Here is an 18,984-nt window from a genome sequence, read left to right on the forward strand (position 1 = left end):
TTGCATAATTAAGGAGTTCATGACACTCTCTATTTCCTTGGCAACAGTTCCTTGTTCTCATTAGGCATTTTATAGCACCATCATCACTGAGGGCTGGAGAGCAAGAGTCTTGCTCCACTCCCTGGGTGGGTGTGAAATGGTCTTCATACATCTTTAGCAATGGCTATGATTAAAGAATGGGGGTGGGGGGGAGGAAGATTATAGGAGGTAGGCTCCAGGGGGTCAGGATGAATTTCTGGATGGCTGTAGTTGAAGGTTTGTTCAATCAAGCCCCTACTTATATTTCCAGTCTAATCTCCCACTACTCCCCTAAGTATAACCTCTATTCTAGTTATACTGAGACCCTTAAGATTTTTGAATGAAATCCAACTAATGGGCCTTTGCTCAAACTATGCTGTATGCCTAGAATGCCCTTCTTTTACCTCCTTGCCTGTTGAATCCCTTCCCTATCTTTTGAAGTCCAATTTAAATGCCACCTCTGACAGGAAACCTTGCCTTGCACTCCCTTAACATATTTATCATATTATAACATTGTGTTTGTTGTCTTATCCTATGAGACTATGTTTCATGAAGGCAGGGAGTGTGTCATCTGTTTCTTTGTATGTGGGTATGGCAAAGTACTTAATAAATGTTTGCTGAACTGAATTCTCTGCATTCTTTGACATTACATAGTGTTTCTTGGTGCCCTGCCCTAGCCACTTAATCCCCTGCTCTTCTCTAGGGAGAAAAACTGAAACCAGGCTTAGTTGGTGAGATTCAGATAGAAAGTGCTGCTAGACTTGGGGCAAGCTAGGTGGCACAGTAGATAAAGCACGAGCCCTGGAGTCAGGAGGACCTGAGTTCAAATCTAACTGCAGACACTTGACACTTACTAGCTGTGTGAACCCTGGGCAAGTCACTTAATCCTCATTGCCCTCCCTCCCCCGCCCTCCCCCCCCAAAAAAAAGAAAAAAAGAAAAAGAAATGGATAAATCAATTATTAAGCACTTACTATATACCAAGCTTCTTGCTATATGTGAGCTGGGGAACAAATACAAGAAAGCTAGATAATTACTGCCCTCAAGGAGCTTACATTCTAGTGAAAGTAATCGACAAACAAAAAGGAACTAGTATGGGGAAGGGGGCAGTGTATAGTAGGTGTCATGGTTTGGAGATGGTGAGCAGGAAGGGAGACAGAGCCTGCTCCCCTGTCAGAGCCTAGGATAGTTCCTGGTGAGTCTTTGATCAAATGAGCTGGTTCCAAATCCCTACTTAATTACAATAATGTCCTTTCCTCACTGTGACTTTTCTCCCCTACTGCCTTTCCTTCAATTCTAATCTCTTTTGTTCCAACTATGGAATGAAAACACCTGTGTGAGGATGGAGACAGGAATTCAAGGCAAGATTCTTACATGGAAAGACTAGTTTTCTTTCCTTCTCTGCCACCCTACAATAGCTGTCATTCATATTGAAAGGTCAATATTAATTAGCAAAATCAGCCCAGGACCATCTGTCACAGGCTTTTTTGTGTGTCTGGCAACTCTTTGTTTGAATGGCAGAATAATCTTTATCAGTCACATAGAGTACAGGACTCTGGTTTGCTCCCTGGGTCCCATGGGAAACAGACTGGATTAAGACAGGATGGCTACAAAACTACAGGTTTTCAGTATGGCACAAGATTCACTCTGTACTTCTTTCTAGATTCCTAGTTGCTGGTGAGGGACAGTTCACTGTGGACCAATGGAGGCCTGGAAATGATGTCCTGATGAATCTACTACTGTTTAGCCATGCCCATCCTTTGGGATTCTGCCTCCACATTCAGAGGATTATTAGAACATAGATATGAAGCTGAAAGGGACCACAGAGACAATAGGGTCCTAATTTGATAGGCAGACAGACAGACAACAGACTGACAGATGGGTGGGTGGATGAGTAGCTTGATGGTTGGATGGATAGACAGGTGGATGGGTGGATGGGTGGATGGATGGATGGATGGATGGATGGATGGATGGATGGATGGATGGATGGATGGATGGACGGATGGACAGGTGGATGGATGGATGGATGGATTAGAGCCCTGAAGTTCTTTTTTTGTTTGTTTGTTTGTTTTTTGTTTGTTTTTTTTTGGGGGGGGGTGAGGCACTTGGGGTTAAGTGACTTGCCCAGGGTCACACAGCTAGCAAGTGTCAAGTGTCTGAGGCCAGATTTGAACTCAGGTCCTCCTGAATCCAGGGCTGGTGCTCTATCCACTGCGCCACCTAGCTGCCCCCCTGAAGTTCTTTTTAAGAGACTTATCTAAGGTCAACACAGTTAATAAACACCACCAAGACCTTCTCCTCTGGCCTATTGTCCCTAAAGGCACAACTCTTCCCAAATAGGCTTCTACATGTCACTGAACATCCAGGGTTCTTTCCATTATACTAAACTGCCTCCTTTGAGGAAGAGTCTAGTTCTTAAAGAGTACTCACTAATCCCCAGGGTTGTTTGGTTGTTGTCAGTTCTGTTCTAAGAACTTCTATTCATGTTTTTCAAAAAAAAAAAATAAAGGTTACCAATGGAGAAAAAGAATACAGATCAAATTTTTCAAGAACCAAGATGACAATTTTTTAAAATAGCTACCCTGAGGCAAAACAGCTTTTAGGCATTTGCTGTGCACATATGGGAGAAATGAGATATTATTCAAGTACCACCTGTTTAGGGACAATTAAAGGGAAAAGAAAAGTAAGCAATTCCATAGACATAGCAATATAACCGCCTTGGTTGTCTGTTCAGGTTCATTTTGTGCCCACCAAGTGTAGAGTGCTATGCTGGTTACAGAATTAGAGCTGGTCTTAGCTCCTGGCTAAAATTCAAAGAGAATGTAAATATCTCCTGCCTAGGGAACAGACCACATTCCAGGAGCCACTGTAGGATCATGGGATTTTGAGTGGAAAAGACCTTGGCTATCAGCTATTCATCTTACAGATGACAAGATGGAGACACTCATGGGACTCTGGCTCTAGACCTAGGTAACAGACCTAGCCTCCTCTCTTCTGTTCTGACCTCCAGAAGAAGAAAAGATGAAGGAAGGGAGAAAGAACAGAAGATTTTCCTGGGTAATTGAAGTTTGAGCAGGCCAACCTCAGACAACCAGGATCACGGCTAAAAGGGACCTTAGAGTCTACTGAGTCCGACCCTCTTGTTTTATAGTTGAGGAAACTAAGGACTGAGGAATAGGTTAAATGACTTGCCTAGAATCACAGAGCCAGTAAGTGTCTGAGGCAGGATTTTAATTGTGGTAAAAATTATTTGTGGTAAAGATTAATATTCCCGTTTTTAGCTAACTCATTTGGGAGGGGGCCACACCTGGTCCACCCCAAGGTTAGGAAGGCAGCTTTTGAAGGATCTTCCCTTTTGGAGGAGAGGAGATTGAACGCTCCGGAAAGGGAGGCAGGCTGCTTCAAAAATGATAGGGTTTTTTCCGGAACTCGGCTTTTCTGCTTGGGCCCTTGTGGTGGTGGTGTGTGGTGCGTGGTGCGTGTTTGTGCTCTGTCTCAGGTGACTGCTGTCTCTGGTCAGCAACTGTAAACTTTCAGGTTCAGTGAGTTACTTACGGAAAACCCTAAATTCCTTTGAACTAGCTAAATTGGAAAGAGTCTGGATTAAGCTTAGAGTTAAGAATATCTGTATTTCTATGTTCCTATTTCCTTATCTTTGATTTTTTATTAGTTTCACCTTTGTTGTTTAATTAATTCCCAAGTAATAAAATCTGATCCTTTTGTGAACTAAAGCTTAGAGGCTCCTTTCTTATTGGCCTGGGAGAAATATCTAAAAAGGGCAGTTCAGAGGGGAGGTTAAACCTAAAAGGGTCCCTTATATTTCCGGGACCCTATTATTAAGGCATCACCCAAATAACGCTCTGTATATCAAATTTTGGCCCTCACATAAGCTAGATCTTCCTGATGCCAAGCCCAGTGCTTGATCCATTATCCATTGCTTCCTAGAATATCCTCTTTCACCTATAGAGATGTACCTGTAATATGTACGAAAACTGCATGGTGCACATCATCCCTCATAGAATGCTTCTCTTCCTCCCAGACTCAGGTCAAGTACCATCTTCCTGACTGCTCCTCCCCACCAATGGCTAGCACGCTCCTTTCCAAACTACTTCATATTTATTCTCTGAATTAATTCTGTGTATGTTTATACATATCCTTGTTGTCTTCTCTCATCAGAAGGCAAGCTCCATGAAAGTATGGACTATTTCATTCTTTGAACTTGTGTCCCCAGTGATACATACATAGTAGGTACTTAATGAATATCTGTTGATTGACTTTTGATCCTAAGAGGCTTACATCAGAAATAACTCTTTATCTAGCCTTACTAGGATTGAGGCATATCCTTGTAAATACTCTAAATTAGGGGCAACTATGTAGCTCAGTGGTTAGAGTACTGGCTCTGGAGTCAAGAGGACCTGAGTTCAAATCTCACCTCAGCCACTTACTAGTTGTGTTACCATGGGAAAGTCACTTAACCCCAATTTCCTTAAAACATCCAGGGCTGTCTCTAGTCATCCTGATGTCTAGCTTGCCACTGGACCCAAATGGCTTTGGAGAAGAGAGTGAGGTTGGTGACCTTGCACAGCCCTTCACTTAAATCCAATTCAATGCGAGTCATGACATTGCCCTGATGTCATGGTCCTCTTTGAGAATGAAGGACAAACAACAACAGCAACAACACTTAATAATATTAACTGTCTTGGATAGAAAGTATCAGTACTTCTCTGCTCTATCAAGGAACTTAAGTAGAATCATGGAATTTTAAAGCTTGCATCTGGGGATGGGGGGTGATCTCAGAGTTTGTTACAACCAACCTTCTAATTTGAGAGTTGTCTAATGTCGCTTATCATTGATAAATGGTGGCACTGGCCCAAGAAGACATCCCCAATAAGCAATCCACTGCTTCAACCCACTACAATTCTCTCAGATCCCCACTGCTTCAACTTTTTTCCATCCCCTTCTCCTCACAATTCACAATTCTACTTTCCTTTTTCTCTCTTAGCTCCTCAATTTAAAGCAAATTTTTCTTGCATTAAGATGGATCATTAAGAACAACCATAAAAAGATTGAAAAGATTTTCTGTTTGAAGAATAAAGCCCATTTCTGGGGTAAAGTAAGTGCCCACACCATAAGGGGGCGAAGCTAGGCCTCCAGACTCCAGTATAGGGCTAGCAAGTAAGGAAGCTGATGTGAGTAACCTTTCCCAAGTACCACCACAATCATGCTATCTGTCTATTCCAAAACCTTGAGTGGCTTCCTATTTCTTTCCATCTAGATATAAATTTGCAGAGACCCAATATTATACAGGAGCTAAGTTACAAGTCTAATTTCCCCCCAACGCACCCTTACACAGAATAAGAATGAGGCTGTATGTGTGTAGGCCCTGGAGGGGTTGAGAGAATGTTCATACATTTGTTTTTTCAATATCTTTGAAGTAAACAGCCCTTTATAAAAGGAAATCAATGTTGTGGTTAAATGGAACTTAGGGCACTAGTCACTGACCCCTAGTAAGTCTTTCCACTGGACTTTGATGACTCTGGAGGAGACACAGAGGCTGAGGACTTTGTTCGGTTCTGCTCCACTCATGTCCGATTCATGCACAAGTGAAGAAATTACCCTAGTGATGTCATCTGTCCTCCTTGAATGAAGGACCGACAAAAAGAAGTGGGGAAACACAGCTAATGGGGGATTAAGCTGATGGTAGCAGCGAAGAAGAGGCCCTGAAGGGAAGATGTAGCAGTTTGGCTCACGTGGAGAGGACCAGAGTGTATCTGCCCTACATTTTATAAAAAATAAGTGGGAAAATGGCTCTGGTTTTCCAATACTGTTGACCCAAAGCAATACCATAAAGCACTTCTAAGCATGCTGAAAACACTTCCTATTAAGGAACTGTGCAGGCTCTGTCTAGGTATCCCTTTAAAAACCACAAGGTTGAGCCAACCTGCACATCCAAGACAAGGTTGGCCTATTAACCAAAAACCATTGATTAGTGAGGAGACTGCTCTATTTCTTACCTCCTCAACTGACACTTGACTTTCTTACTTGGACAGTGGCATCCTGTGGGAACTGTCACACTCAATTCATTTGAAGTCTCTGCCTTGGAGGTGACTCTCCCTCATCCTTATCTCCTAGCTTTTCAGTGACTATACTCTGCCTCCCCCCTGATCATTTGATTTTTCCTCTCCAAAAACAATAGGGCTACCAGCTGATTCAGTGTGCTTAGAAGCACATGACATATCTCATTTGATTACAACACCACCTACAACTTAAATCGTATTATCCTCATTTTTAAAATGAGGAAACTGAAGCCGAGAGAGGTTAAAAAACTTTCCCTGGCTCAGGCAGTTAAGAAATGCTCAGTTATTCCTAACTCCAAGTCCAGGGCCCCGCCCATTATGCTACCTTGCTGCATAGATCAGCAAAACCAAGAAAGAAGTGTGTTTTGGGGGAGACTTAAGGATTAATGGCTGGCTGCTCAGTGGGAATGAGTGAGAAGACAAGTGTAGAACTAGACCCTCCCAAGCAATCAAGGGTAAGTATGAGGGAAGCAGTTCAAGGAGAGGCAGTCAATGATCACAGGGAAACCTCTCACCGAGGGGACCTCCCAACCTGAGAAAGGATAGAACAAATAGGAACAACAGGACCCTCGTCCTCCCAACTAAAGGAAGGAATAGAAATTCACATTTTTATAAGAAGCATTTTCCAGTTTACAAAATCCTTTGCTCAGGACCCTGTGATGTTAGGAACACAAGTATAATTATCTTCACTTTAGAGATCATAAAGCTAAAAGTGTCAGAACCCAGAAATCAAATCAAAGTCTTCAGAATCCAAGTCTCTTTCCTCATCACCATAGTGTTTTAAGAACACCGTAGGGAATGTTTTAAACTTCTTTATATTGCCATAATTCTCTGCATATTAGAAGTCCTTATTACATCATAACTGATAGACAATGAAACCAAGCAAGTGTTAACAACACTGTAAGAGTATATAGTACTTTATATTTTTGCCAAAACACTTTCACATCAAATGCCTCCATTGAATCGCACAACAATCTCATGAGACAATCAGGGAGGGTTTTATCATATCCATTTCAGAATGGGAAACTGAGGCTTAGAATGGCTAAGTGACTTGCCTGCAGTCACACAACAGTCCATTTACCTCGAGTATAAGTTCATAAAATGAGAAAGATTTGAGCTAGGCCTTGAAGGATAGGATAGTGTCTGGAGATGCTGGCTCAAGCCAAAATAAAAAGCTCAACTAATTGTGGAGTGTATTGCAGTGATGATACTTTGGGGGGAATAGTTTAGACCAGATGGTCAGTCAGCTTTTGTAGCTGAAGTTCTGTGGGATTCTGTGACTCCAGAATGACCTTTTGCTCTTCTATTTTTAGCCTATGCTTTATTCGTGGTCCTGAAGCTTCCCTGCTTATCACAGCACTTGCCTCTTGGTAGGTTCAGCTGAGCCAGCACTGCTGAAAACCATTCCCCATTATGTCACCCAGGCTCTATAAACTGACCTTACCAGTGCTTATCGAGCTCAAAGAGCCTGACTCCAGGTCCAAGGAGCCTTGTTACATTAAATGGCTATTTTCTAACTCATGGGTCTGGAAAATGGGGTTTAATCAATATCCATCAGGTCCCGCTTTCCCTCCAGGCATCAAATGCTTTCTCTCTCTTGCAAGAGAGCCAAGAATTTTACCTTCCATCCCCATCCGTTGTGACCCGACTGTTGGCTCTGTGACAGAGGATAAAGGGCCTGACTTTGTTTTTTTGCTTTGTTTTGGTTTGGTTTTTTGTTTGTTTTTTGTTTTTTGCACAGCAATGAGGGTTAAGTGACTTGCCCAGGGTCACACAGCTAGTAAGTGTTAAGTGTCTGAGGTCACATTTGAACTCAGGTACTCCTGAATTCAAGGCCAGTGCTTTATCCACTGTGCCACCTAGCTGCCCCCCCAGGGCCTGACTTTGGAGAAGAGGCAAGGATGTATAGTGTGAAGAACTATAGTCTAGAATCTGAGAAATACTTTACTTAGTCCTGGTTCTTCTGCCACCGACTTGCTGTGTGACTATGTAAATGACTTCCTCTTTCTGAGCCTCACTTTCCTCATTTGGAAAATAAGGGGGTTGGACAAGATGGCCAATCAATGTCAGCTATGTCCAACACTGCCCCTCCCCTCCCCAGCACCCATCTGTAAGAATTAGACAGTGTAAGGCATGGGTGGAGGAGAAGGGAGGAAACGTGTCAGGATAACCTTCATAGGGTGCTCCTGCTGAGCTGTGATGGTCACAGCTAGTGTCTACACCTGATAGTGCAGAGGAAAGAATACTGGATATAGATAGAGTCAGGGGTCGTTTGGCTCTTTCAGTTGTGTCCAACTCTTCCTGATTTCATTTGTTTTGTTTTGTTTTAACAAAGATTCCTTCTCCAGCTACTTTCACAGATGAGGAAACCAAGGCAAACAGGGTTAAGTGACTTGCCCAGGGTCACACAGCTAGTAAATATCTGAGGCCAGATTTGAACTCAGGTTTTTCTGACTCCAGCCCCAGCGTTTTACCCACAATGTCACCTAAGGGACCTGTGTTCAAATACTTTGGTCCTTACAATCTGTGTGAACATGATCAGGTCACTTAACCCGAGCTTCAGCTTCCTCAGATGTAAAATCAAAGGGTTGGACAAGATGACCAACCCTAAGGTCCTTGGGAACTCTAAATCTATGATCTATGAACTTCTGTCATTGAACAAAATGGGATAAGCATTTATTAAGAATGTATTAATGTATTGCCAGAGAATGGGGAAACAAATACATGAGGGAGACAGTTCATGCCACCTTCAAGGAGCTTATATTCCAACAGGTGGAGACAACATATAAAAAAGTTGTGGCCGGGGGGCAGCTAGGTGGTACAGTGGATAAAGCACTGGCCCTGGATTCAGGAGGACCTGAGTTCAAATCTGGCCTCAGACACTTGACACTTACTAGCTGTGTGACCCTGGGCAAGTCACTTAACCCTCATCGCCCCACACAAACAAAAACAAACAAACAAACAAACAAACAAACAAAAAGTTGTGGCCTGTGAAGTCCCAGAGGCTCTGAGTGGATACACCACTGTCAATCAACATGCCCCTTTCCAGAAGCAATGGTAATATTGATGTGATCACTGTGACTAAGGCAGGACATGGAAAGAAAGGTCAGATTGGGAGAGTGCCCAGGGCCTATGATGCAATGCCAAGATGGCTTGACTGGATGGCTATATGGGATGTGATGCATGGTCTGATCTAGGCTTGGCTAGACAGAAGGGATTGGGCGAATTTGTAAAAAGCCTAGCCCCAAGGAGAGTCCTCTGAACATGAATGGATTAACTGCGCGCACACACACACACACACACACACACACATGCACACACACAAGCATACACACATACACACATGCGCGTGCACACACACATGCACATGCACAAGCATACATACACACATGCGCACACACACACACACACACACACACACACACACACGCCCCTAACCACAACGGAATGTTCCCTCACTTGGCTTGGTTTTCCAGAGAAGAAGGTACACATCCCCATGTCCTGAAGATCATGAAGTCTGAGATTTGATCCGATCCTTTTATTTCTTTACGCTACTACAACTTGTGAAGGTTTGGTTAGGGCTGGACCAGTGAACAGCTTAGGTCCTTCCTAAATCCGAGATCTACAGTTCTGCGAGTGATTCATCAGTGACCACACTCTCACACTTTAGTTGGGCGAAATGCTGAAGAACTACATCTTGTGAAGGTGCGGGTAAGGGGCTCAGTCTCTAAATTATCCAAGAACAGGATTGGGAAATTTGCCCCAGGCGCACAAGGATTGGCTTGGGTGCCACTTATTGCCCCGATTTCTATTTCAGCAGTGATATGTTTTCCATACTTGGCTACTTTGCAAAACCCATGATTTTCTTGGTGTGTATTCTCTCTCCACTGACATGTATTACAATCCTATTACCTCTTCTCCTCCCATGAGAGTCTTATTCTCCAAAGTACCATGGCAAGATGAACCAGAAGGGACCTTAGGGATCACCTAGGGTTATCCCTTGTTTTGTACCAACAAGGTGAAGAAATTTGAAGCCTAGAGAGAAGTTACTTCCTTGCGGTCACTCAATTAATAAATAACAGAACTGGGAGGCAGCTAGGTGGCACAGTGGATAAAGCACCGGCCCTGGATTCAGGAGTATCTGAGTTCAAATCCAGCCTCAGACAGTTGACACTTACTAGTTGTGTGACCCTGGCCAAGTCACTTAACCCCCATTGCCCTACAAAAACAAACAAACAAACAAAAGAACAAAAAAATTGTGGTAGTTCCCAATTGCCTGAGGGATAAAATACCAACTTCTCGTTTGACATTTAAAACCCTTCACAATCTCATCCCAACTGTCTTTCCCCAATTTATCATATATTGTTTCTACCCTCCATGTTGCAGTCAAGCCGACCTTATACATCCTCATACATAACATTACATCTCCTAGCTCCGTCGGTTTACACAGGCAATGTTCCTCATCATATCATAATAGCCAGCATTTACATAGTGCTTTATGGTTTCCAGAGCACTTTACAAATGTTTTCTCATTTGATCCTCATAACAACCTGGTAAGGTAGATGCTATTATAATCCTCATTTTACAGGGGTGGAAACTGAGGCAAATAGCAGCTAAGTGCCTTGCTCAGAGTCACACAGCTAATATGTGTCTGAGACTAGATCTGAATTCATCACATCTTTCTGCCTCCAAGCCCAGTACTCCATTCAGTTCACCACCTAGATGCCCTAGCTGTTATCAGTATGATAATTATATTACCTACCACAAAGGGTTTCTGTAAAAAAAAAAATACTGTATGAGCTATTATAATAATTAAGATGTTATCATCAGTTATAGAACTATTGAAGCATAATATTATCATTTAAAATTGTTAAATAACTATAATATAACGACTATATTTAGGATGAATTGGAAGTATCATGGTATAGTCAATAGGGAGCCAGCTTCAAAGCCAGGAGGATCTAGATTCAAGTTCTGCCGCTGACAAAGACTATTGGGTGACACTGGGCAAGTCCCCTAACCTCTTCAGTGTCCTCAGGAAACTGGTAGACTTGTTGGTTGTCCTTCATTCTTTTTTTTTCATAAGACATTGATAATTTATGAAAAAGAAATTATCTCAACTTACCCCTAAAACTTCAGAACATTTGGGACCAAGAGTCAAGACAAACAGTTAAGAAGTAGACTGATGAATAATAGACAAGAGAGCAGCTACATATGCAAATCCTTTGAAACTTGGGAGGGGTCATCTATTTTTCCAATCTGCTACATGTAGGACCCATGTTTTGGCCAATGCACTTGGAGTTGTCCTGCATTCTTGAAGAGGACCATAACACTGGGGTGATGCCATGACTTGTACTGAACTGGATTTAAGTGAAGGAGGGCTGTTCAAGGTTACCAACCTCACTCTCTCCTCCAGAGCCATCTGGGTCCAGTAGCAAGATATACATCAGAACAATTAGAGAGGGCCCCAGATGTTTTTTTTTTAAGGAAATTGGGGTTAAGTGACTTGTCCAGGGTCACACAGCTAGTAAGTGTCTGAGATGACATTTGAACTTAGGTCTTCGTGACTTTAGGGCCAGTGCTCTATCTACTGTGCCACCCAGCTGCCCAATGCCGTTAGACTAAAAGCTAGGGAGAAAGTGATGATCTGCATTAGTTAAAGTGAATTTCTTTACTTGGGAGTTCCGTAGACCAAGGAAATAACAAGCCCTGTACCTAACTCTATGTGACTGATATTTCAGTTTTAAGATACTACTTATTAATTCAAGTAGTATTATGAATCCTTCCTAATACAAACCTTATTTGTTGGGTTATATAAGTATTATTATCTCCATTTTTTGTTTTTTTTGGTGAGGCAATTGGGGTTAAGTGACTTGCCCAGGGTCACACAGCTAGTAAGTGTTGTGTCTGAGGCCAGATTTGAACTCAGGTCCTCCTGAATCCAGGGCCGGTGCTCTATCCACTGCACCACCTAGCTGCCCCTCCATTTTTATTTTTAAACTGGAGCCATGTTTTCATTTGTATGGGGCATGCCTGAAGAGGAAATTCCCTCCCCTGATGTAGCTCAGCAATTTTCTGTCTCCTATGGTAGATTTTGTGCACTCTGGCAGACCTCTTTTCCCAGTTTTACAGGTGAGAACTTGAATCTCACAGTCCCAGGGAACAATCCCTTCTCTTGTAATCCCTATGGACATTACCTAATTAAAAGTCTATGCTGAGACCTAAAACCACATTTTCTGAATTGAATTTCAGACGTCTTTCCATTAGATCACTCTGATCCCCTGATAAATGTGAGTCATTGGTGATGCTACTATTGTTGTTGTTTTCAAGAGCCTGACATGCCTTGTGGGGTTGCACTCCCATTGCTGTGATATCTGGTTAAGAGAGGAGCTCCTGTGGACAGGGGAGGGGTCTGGGCTCAGTGATCTCTCAAGTCAGTTTCAACTGTAACATTCTATGGTTCTTCAGAATGTTAGACAACACTGACTCTGTTCCCATGGATACAAGGTAACTGGCAAAGCCTCTGTGCTACCCATCCTCGAAGTACAGAGAGACCTGTGCTGCAGTCATGTATTAGCATCTAAATCTTAGGGGCCACACAAGGAACAAAGGTGTCCACAAAACTTCCCTGTAGACTTCTACAGACAAGGAAAGTCTAATTATGGTGTGGCACCTGTGCTGTAGCTGTGAAGTCTTCCCAGACTAAGATCACGCCGTCCCCAGGACCTATAAGACTCTGGGAGCCATCCCTGCAGGCAAGAGGACAAAGACTACTGGAGCCATGGAGCGAGGGGCAGCCACTTACGCTTGGAGTGCTTGTCACAGAGGGCCGACGCTCTCATGTCGCACAATCTCAGGGACCCTTTACTGCTGCTGTAGACGAAGAGGTTACAGTGGTGGGGATGGAACTCTGAGGCCGTGATTACTTCAGTCAGGTCCTCCATGTTGGCTGGCTTGATGTCGACAATGTCTGAGGAGCAACTGTGTTAAGGGATACCATCTGGAACTGAGGCTGACCTTGGGCTATTCTGTAAGCCCATGACCTTCGGGAATGGAGAAAACATCAAATAAACAGCCCTAGGCATTTGCATAATATTGTCCAAAAAAGATTGTTATTTTTCAAAACATTTTTTTCAAAGGTTATCAACTTCTAAAATATTGAAGTGCTCTCAGATCCTAGAGTTAGAATGAGAAGGAAACTTAAGGCAAGCTATTAATTTGACAGATAAGGAAAGTGAGGGCCTGAGAGAGAAGACTTGTGTAAGATCATAGATCTTGCCACCACATTTAGAGCTAGAAAGGTACCTTAGATAGCATTGGCTCTTGCTGCCTCGTTCTGTGGGTCTGGAAGCTGATGTTTCCTCACTAGAGGTTTTTAATACAGGTTAGATGACTACTTTTTGGCAATGTTGTTCAAGGGATTTTTTGATTTGACTAAATGACTCTTCACATATTCCTTCTAAATCTAAGATTATGTAAACAAGGAAGCCAAGTGGCTTTTCTGAGGTCACACAGTCAGTAAGTGGCAGTAACAGGAATTTAAACCTATGTTTGTATCTAATCCAGAGTTCTTGGTATTTCTCATGCTGCCTCCAACAATCTACTCAGGTTCAGTTTTCTGCATTAGAAAGGAAATATAATGTAGTAGAATAATCTCTGGTCTCCTTTGGAGTCAGAGGACCTAAATTCTAGTCCTGTCTTTGCCACTAACAAGCTATTTGACCTAAGGCAAGTAAGTCCCTTAACCTCTATGAACTTATTTCTTCATCCATAAAATGCGAATAATACATGCCCTGCCCTAAAAGGTTATTGTGAGGATCAAATGAGATGATTATTAATATAATATACTTTATAAATTGGCAAGTAATACACAAATATGACAGATTACCATTATATTTCATTGAAAGATATTTGACTTTATGGTTCACAAGAGAAATTGGCTCCCTCCACAAATGAAGGAGTTATATTTGTCATAAAGATATAACTATGTTTAGCACAAATATTGGACACTATGGAATTCGATAGTTCTATCTACCAGTCCCCTCCTTTTTTCACTCATTCAACATATATTCAACAAATATGGATTGAGCACCAACTATGTTCAAAGCATTAGGTCCCATGGATACAGTGGCAGCTACAGCATAGGTCTTGCTGCCCTAAAACAGTTTATGACCTAATGAAAGGAAAGATGTATAAGCAAATAGCCATGATATAAACTGAGAGAAAAAAGAGCAAAAGAGATATCCAGGCAAAGCACCATGAGAAGCTGGAGAAGTTAGGAATGACATTTACTTTAAGCAAGTGAAAGAAGGCTTATGGTAGAGGTGGTATCTGATCTAGGCCTTGAAGGAAGAGACTTCAACAGATGGAAGTCGTAGGTGGGGAGTCCATTCCATGTATGGTGGGAGGTAGGGAAAAGGAAAGCATGAGCAAAATCACAGAGATGGAGGAAGGTAGACAATAAATGAGATGACAGAAGTACAGCATTTTCCAAAAGCCTCATGGCAGCAAAACATTTGGGACTCTCTATTTAAGTTTGGCTATATTTGATTTATATCATTTCAGTGGGTTATCACAGAAATCCCATAAGATATGCAGCACAACTAGCGATGAGTTGATTGAAGCTTGGAAAACTGAAAAGACCTGTGGTCTTCACTAACAAGATCCTGGTCTGATATGTGTTCAGTTCTAGGTGCTAAGATTTTAGAAGAACACTGACAAATTGGAACATGTTTTGGAGTAGTAGCTACAACCAAGCTGCAAGATGCCCATGACCTTTTAAACTAGTGATAGAAACTATTCCCTGCAGGCCCCATACTGACTTAGAAAACCACAAATTAACATTATGTATGTCATACTGTATTTTTATTTATTTTGTTAAACATTTCCTAATTACATTTTAACCTGATTCCACTTGAGAATTTTGTAAGCTGTGTTTGATATTTATAAACCATGTTTATGTAGAAGATGAAAAGACTTAAGAGAAGACATGATCAATATTCTTAAACATCTGAAGATTTGTCATGCAGAAGAGAGATCAGATATGTTCTATATGACTTGAGTGGTCAGAACTAGAAAGTATGGGTACAAATTATAGGGAGTTAGATTTCTGTTTAGTAAAAGGATTAGCGCTGTGCAAAAGTGAAACATTTCATTTTCCAGTATCAAATTGCCTATTAAGGCAATTGTTCAAGTAGCTCTCTTGTTCCATTTCAGCCAAGAATGAATATTAGTCCAAGTTACATCAATAAATTAGATAAACTAAGTTAAGACTGTCAAAATAATTACTGTAGGGGGCAGCTAGGTGGCGCAGTGGATAAAGCACTAGCCTTGGATTCAGAAGGACCTGAGTTCAAATCCAGCATCAAACACTTGACACTTACTAGCTGTGTGACCCTGGGCAGGTAGGTCACTTAACCCCCATTGCCCCGCCAAAAAACAACAACAACAACAACAACAACAACAACAAAAATTATTACTCTAACAACAAATCTTTCATCAAACTGAAGATAACTCTTTGGAGAGACAGGGAGATAAGTAGCCTAATGGGTGCTTACAATTCAGTAGGTTTCCAGAAGTATGTTACCTTAATATCAGCCAACACTTAATACTGCACAGTGCTATGCTAGGCACTTTGGAAGATATACACTATATAATATCTTTTCCTCTGAAACTTAAATCTTTAAATGAGGAGGATGGATGGCATGCGGCCTTCATTCCTAAGAGAAATGATAATTTTCTGTGAGTGGTCCTTTAAGAAAACAATTCCGTATTGGGATATAGTTTCCTAAGGAGGCCACAGCAAGTCTTAATAATTTCATTATCATTATTGCCACAATCAAAAGCTCACATTTACCTGAGATGCAGCCTACATATGCATATGGCCAAGTATTATTCTGGAAGAATTGTTTTGCTCTCTTGACACCCATAAAACCAGTTCAGTGCCCTGGGAATGGAATTGACTTTAGAGTAAGAAGGTGACGTTACCACTTGCCACTTGTGTGACCCTTGTGACGCTTGTGAGTCACTTCCCCTGTATGGACTTCAATTTCTTCCTGCGTTACATGAGGGCAGTGGCAGGGTTGAACTAGGTGGCACTTCTGCTATAAGTATTATGTTCCCTACGGAATATAGTGCATACTGTTGCAAAATGTTTTACATACATCATCTCAGCAGATTATCACAGAAATCCCATTAAGATATATAGTGCAGGGGCAGCTAGATGGTGCAGTGGATAGAGCACCGGCCCTGGAGTCAGGAGTACCTGAGTTCAAATCCGGCCTCAGACACTTAACACTTACTAGCTGTGTGACCCTGGACAAGTCACTTAACCACAATTGCCTCACACACACAAAAAAGATATATAGTGCAACTAGAAGTGAGCTGACAAGCCCACAAAACTGAAAAGACCTGCCTAAAGCCACATGACAAGTAAGAAAGAGCCAAGATTTGAACCCAGGCCCTCTGACTCTAAATCTAGTGCTCTCCCTAGGGCACCAAGTTGGTTCAACAGGTTCAGTAGAACAAGACTGAATATGTTCACAGTGATAGCTGTACCAGAGGTCTGAACCAACCAATTCTGCCTCCCTCTCCCTACAAGTATGTGCCTGTCTATCTAGCTAGCTATCTACACACACATTAGATAGATAGATAGATAGATAGATAGATAGATAGATAGATAGATAGATAGATAGATAGATAGATAGATGAGAGATGGATGCATATTCATATATATATATATATTTATTCTCTCATGTTAAAACATACCCCACCATTTTTTACACATGCTTGGAGTTGGTCTGAAATTGTTCTGAATTGTTAAGTGAACTTGAAATTGTGTCTAGAAAGAAATGCAATTATTTATAAAATGCCAATAACATCAGAATAGATGCTTAATGTTCCATTCAGCATGGTCACAAAGGATGGGTTTGGAGTTCTATGAATAGAAATAGTTCTGTGGCTTTGTCATTTTAGCCTTTAGAAATACACTCAATAGCCTGCCTAGGACTGAAGGCCAGTTCTTGAGTTCACAAAAGGTCACTGCTATCTCAAAGGTGCCACTTCTATTCAGAGGAAGCTAATTACATTCATTGGGCAAATATTACATTTCATGCTTAACACTTTACAAAATACAGAGGGAGTAGGGAGAGATGTAGTGGAAACAGGGCTGAAAATGGAGTCAAAAGACCTGGGTTAAAATCTCTGGCTCTACCACTTACTAGTTCTGTGACCTACCTTGAGGATGTCACTTCCCCTTCTTGCCCCCAGTTTCCTTGTCTGTAAAACAAGGGAGTAGGCCTCAGTGGACTCTAAAGTTTCACCCAGCTCTAATCCTATAATCTATGATCCTATAAGTACTGAAAGACTCCACTGAGTACTGGAAAATAGAATACACTTTTTTATTTTTTTGGTGAGGCAGTTGGGGTTAAGTGACTTGCCCAAGGTCACACAGCTAGTAGGTGTCAAGTATCTGAGGCTGGATTTGAACTCAGGTCCTCCTGAATCCAGGGCTGGTGCTTTATCCACTGTGCCACCTAGCTGCCCCAAGTAGAATACACTTTTAATCTGTGAATAAATTTGTGAAATGAGGATAATTACACATCCTACATATATCAAAGGACTGACAGATGTTTAAAGAGTTTAGTAATCTGTAAAGTCCCATATAATAATGAACTATTAGGAGATGGAATAGGAAGAAGAGAAGCACCACCTTCTGGTGATGAGCTCTTGGCCACTGAGTTAGACTGATCCTTGAATAACAGCTACACTCCACTGAGAAGCCTAGACTCAAGGGCTGCCCATCATGGTAGAGCCTGCCAGATCACTGCTTTCAGAAATGGATGGCCAACTCCAAGCCAGAATGAGACAGCGAAGTAAGGCATTAGTAAAGGAACAGTCCCAACAAAATACCCAAATGACCATACAAGCCATTCTGTTCTAAAGACCAAATAATGAACATAAATGGTAAATGTTAGGAGAATTCAGTAGAGGAAAGATGGTGAGCAACCAGAGAAATCATGGAAAACTTCATGGAACAGGTGACATGTGAAAGGGGTCTATTCTGGTCACCCTTCTCTGTATTTCCTAGTCTATCAGTTTCTCTCCTCATACGCACAGGCCAGAACTGAAAAACATATTCTAGATGTGGTCTGAGCACCTCTGTTCCCAGTGAGTCTCGATAGTCCTATCTCATTAGCTGGGCATCCAAGGCTTTCCTCATCCGTCTTACTTCCTCGTGCATGTATGTTCTTCTTGACCCAATGTTCAGTTTCTGAACACATCCCACACTTCCCTGTCTTCATGACTTTGTTCATATTATTCATTGTCTCTGGAAGGGTCTACCTCATCGGTACCCTCTATCCAACTAACTCCTACTCATTTTCCAAAGTTCAGTTCATGTCACATCCTTCAGTAAACCTTCATTACTGCACACATTCTCTGAGCTGTCACATAGATTTTTTTAACCCTTAGTTTTCTAATCATTTTAGGTGTCTGTTTTGACCTCAGCTAGACTACTTGTGCCTTGAGGGAAGATGTAGGTCAAAGAATAGCAGGATTAGAATTAGAAGGGACCCCACAAGGGCATCCAACTAACCCATCCAACTGTGTCTAAGTAGAAGATTGTTCTGCAGAATCCTTGACAGGTGCTTCTCCTGTCCCTGCTTCCAGGCTTCTAGTGAGAAGTAACTGATTCTATTTGGGGGAAGCTTTAGCTATTAGGAATTTTTTCCGTATATACAGGAAAAATGAGGAATTAGAAGGGACCTTGAAGTTTATCTAAATTACCTCCTTTACCTAAAAGAACAGGATCCTGAAACTCAGAGGAGGGAAACTAGGTGCCCAGGACTACTTCTGTTTTTATTTACTCCTGCTTTCATTGTTAAGTTCTT

The 18,984-nt window shown here is 41.8% G+C and overlaps 1 protein-coding gene across 5 annotated transcripts in view; it reads right to left on the reverse strand.

Annotated features, from left to right (window-relative positions):
* Positions 1-18,984, reverse strand: part of PPP2R2C (protein phosphatase 2 regulatory subunit Bgamma) — a 378,716-nt gene that overhangs the window by 24,328 nt on the left and 335,404 nt on the right. For all 5 annotated transcript variants that reach the window (XM_043972712.1, XM_043972715.1, XM_043972714.1 and 2 more), the window contains one exon: positions 12,900-13,064. In XM_043972712.1, the coding sequence (XP_043828647.1) occupies positions 12,900-13,064 (165 nt within the window). The remainder of the gene's footprint in view (positions 1-12,899; positions 13,065-18,984) is intronic.

Source organism: Dromiciops gliroides, chromosome 6 (genome assembly GCF_019393635.1).
Source record: "Dromiciops gliroides isolate mDroGli1 chromosome 6, mDroGli1.pri, whole genome shotgun sequence".
NCBI lineage: Eukaryota > Metazoa > Chordata > Mammalia > Microbiotheria > Microbiotheriidae > Dromiciops > Dromiciops gliroides.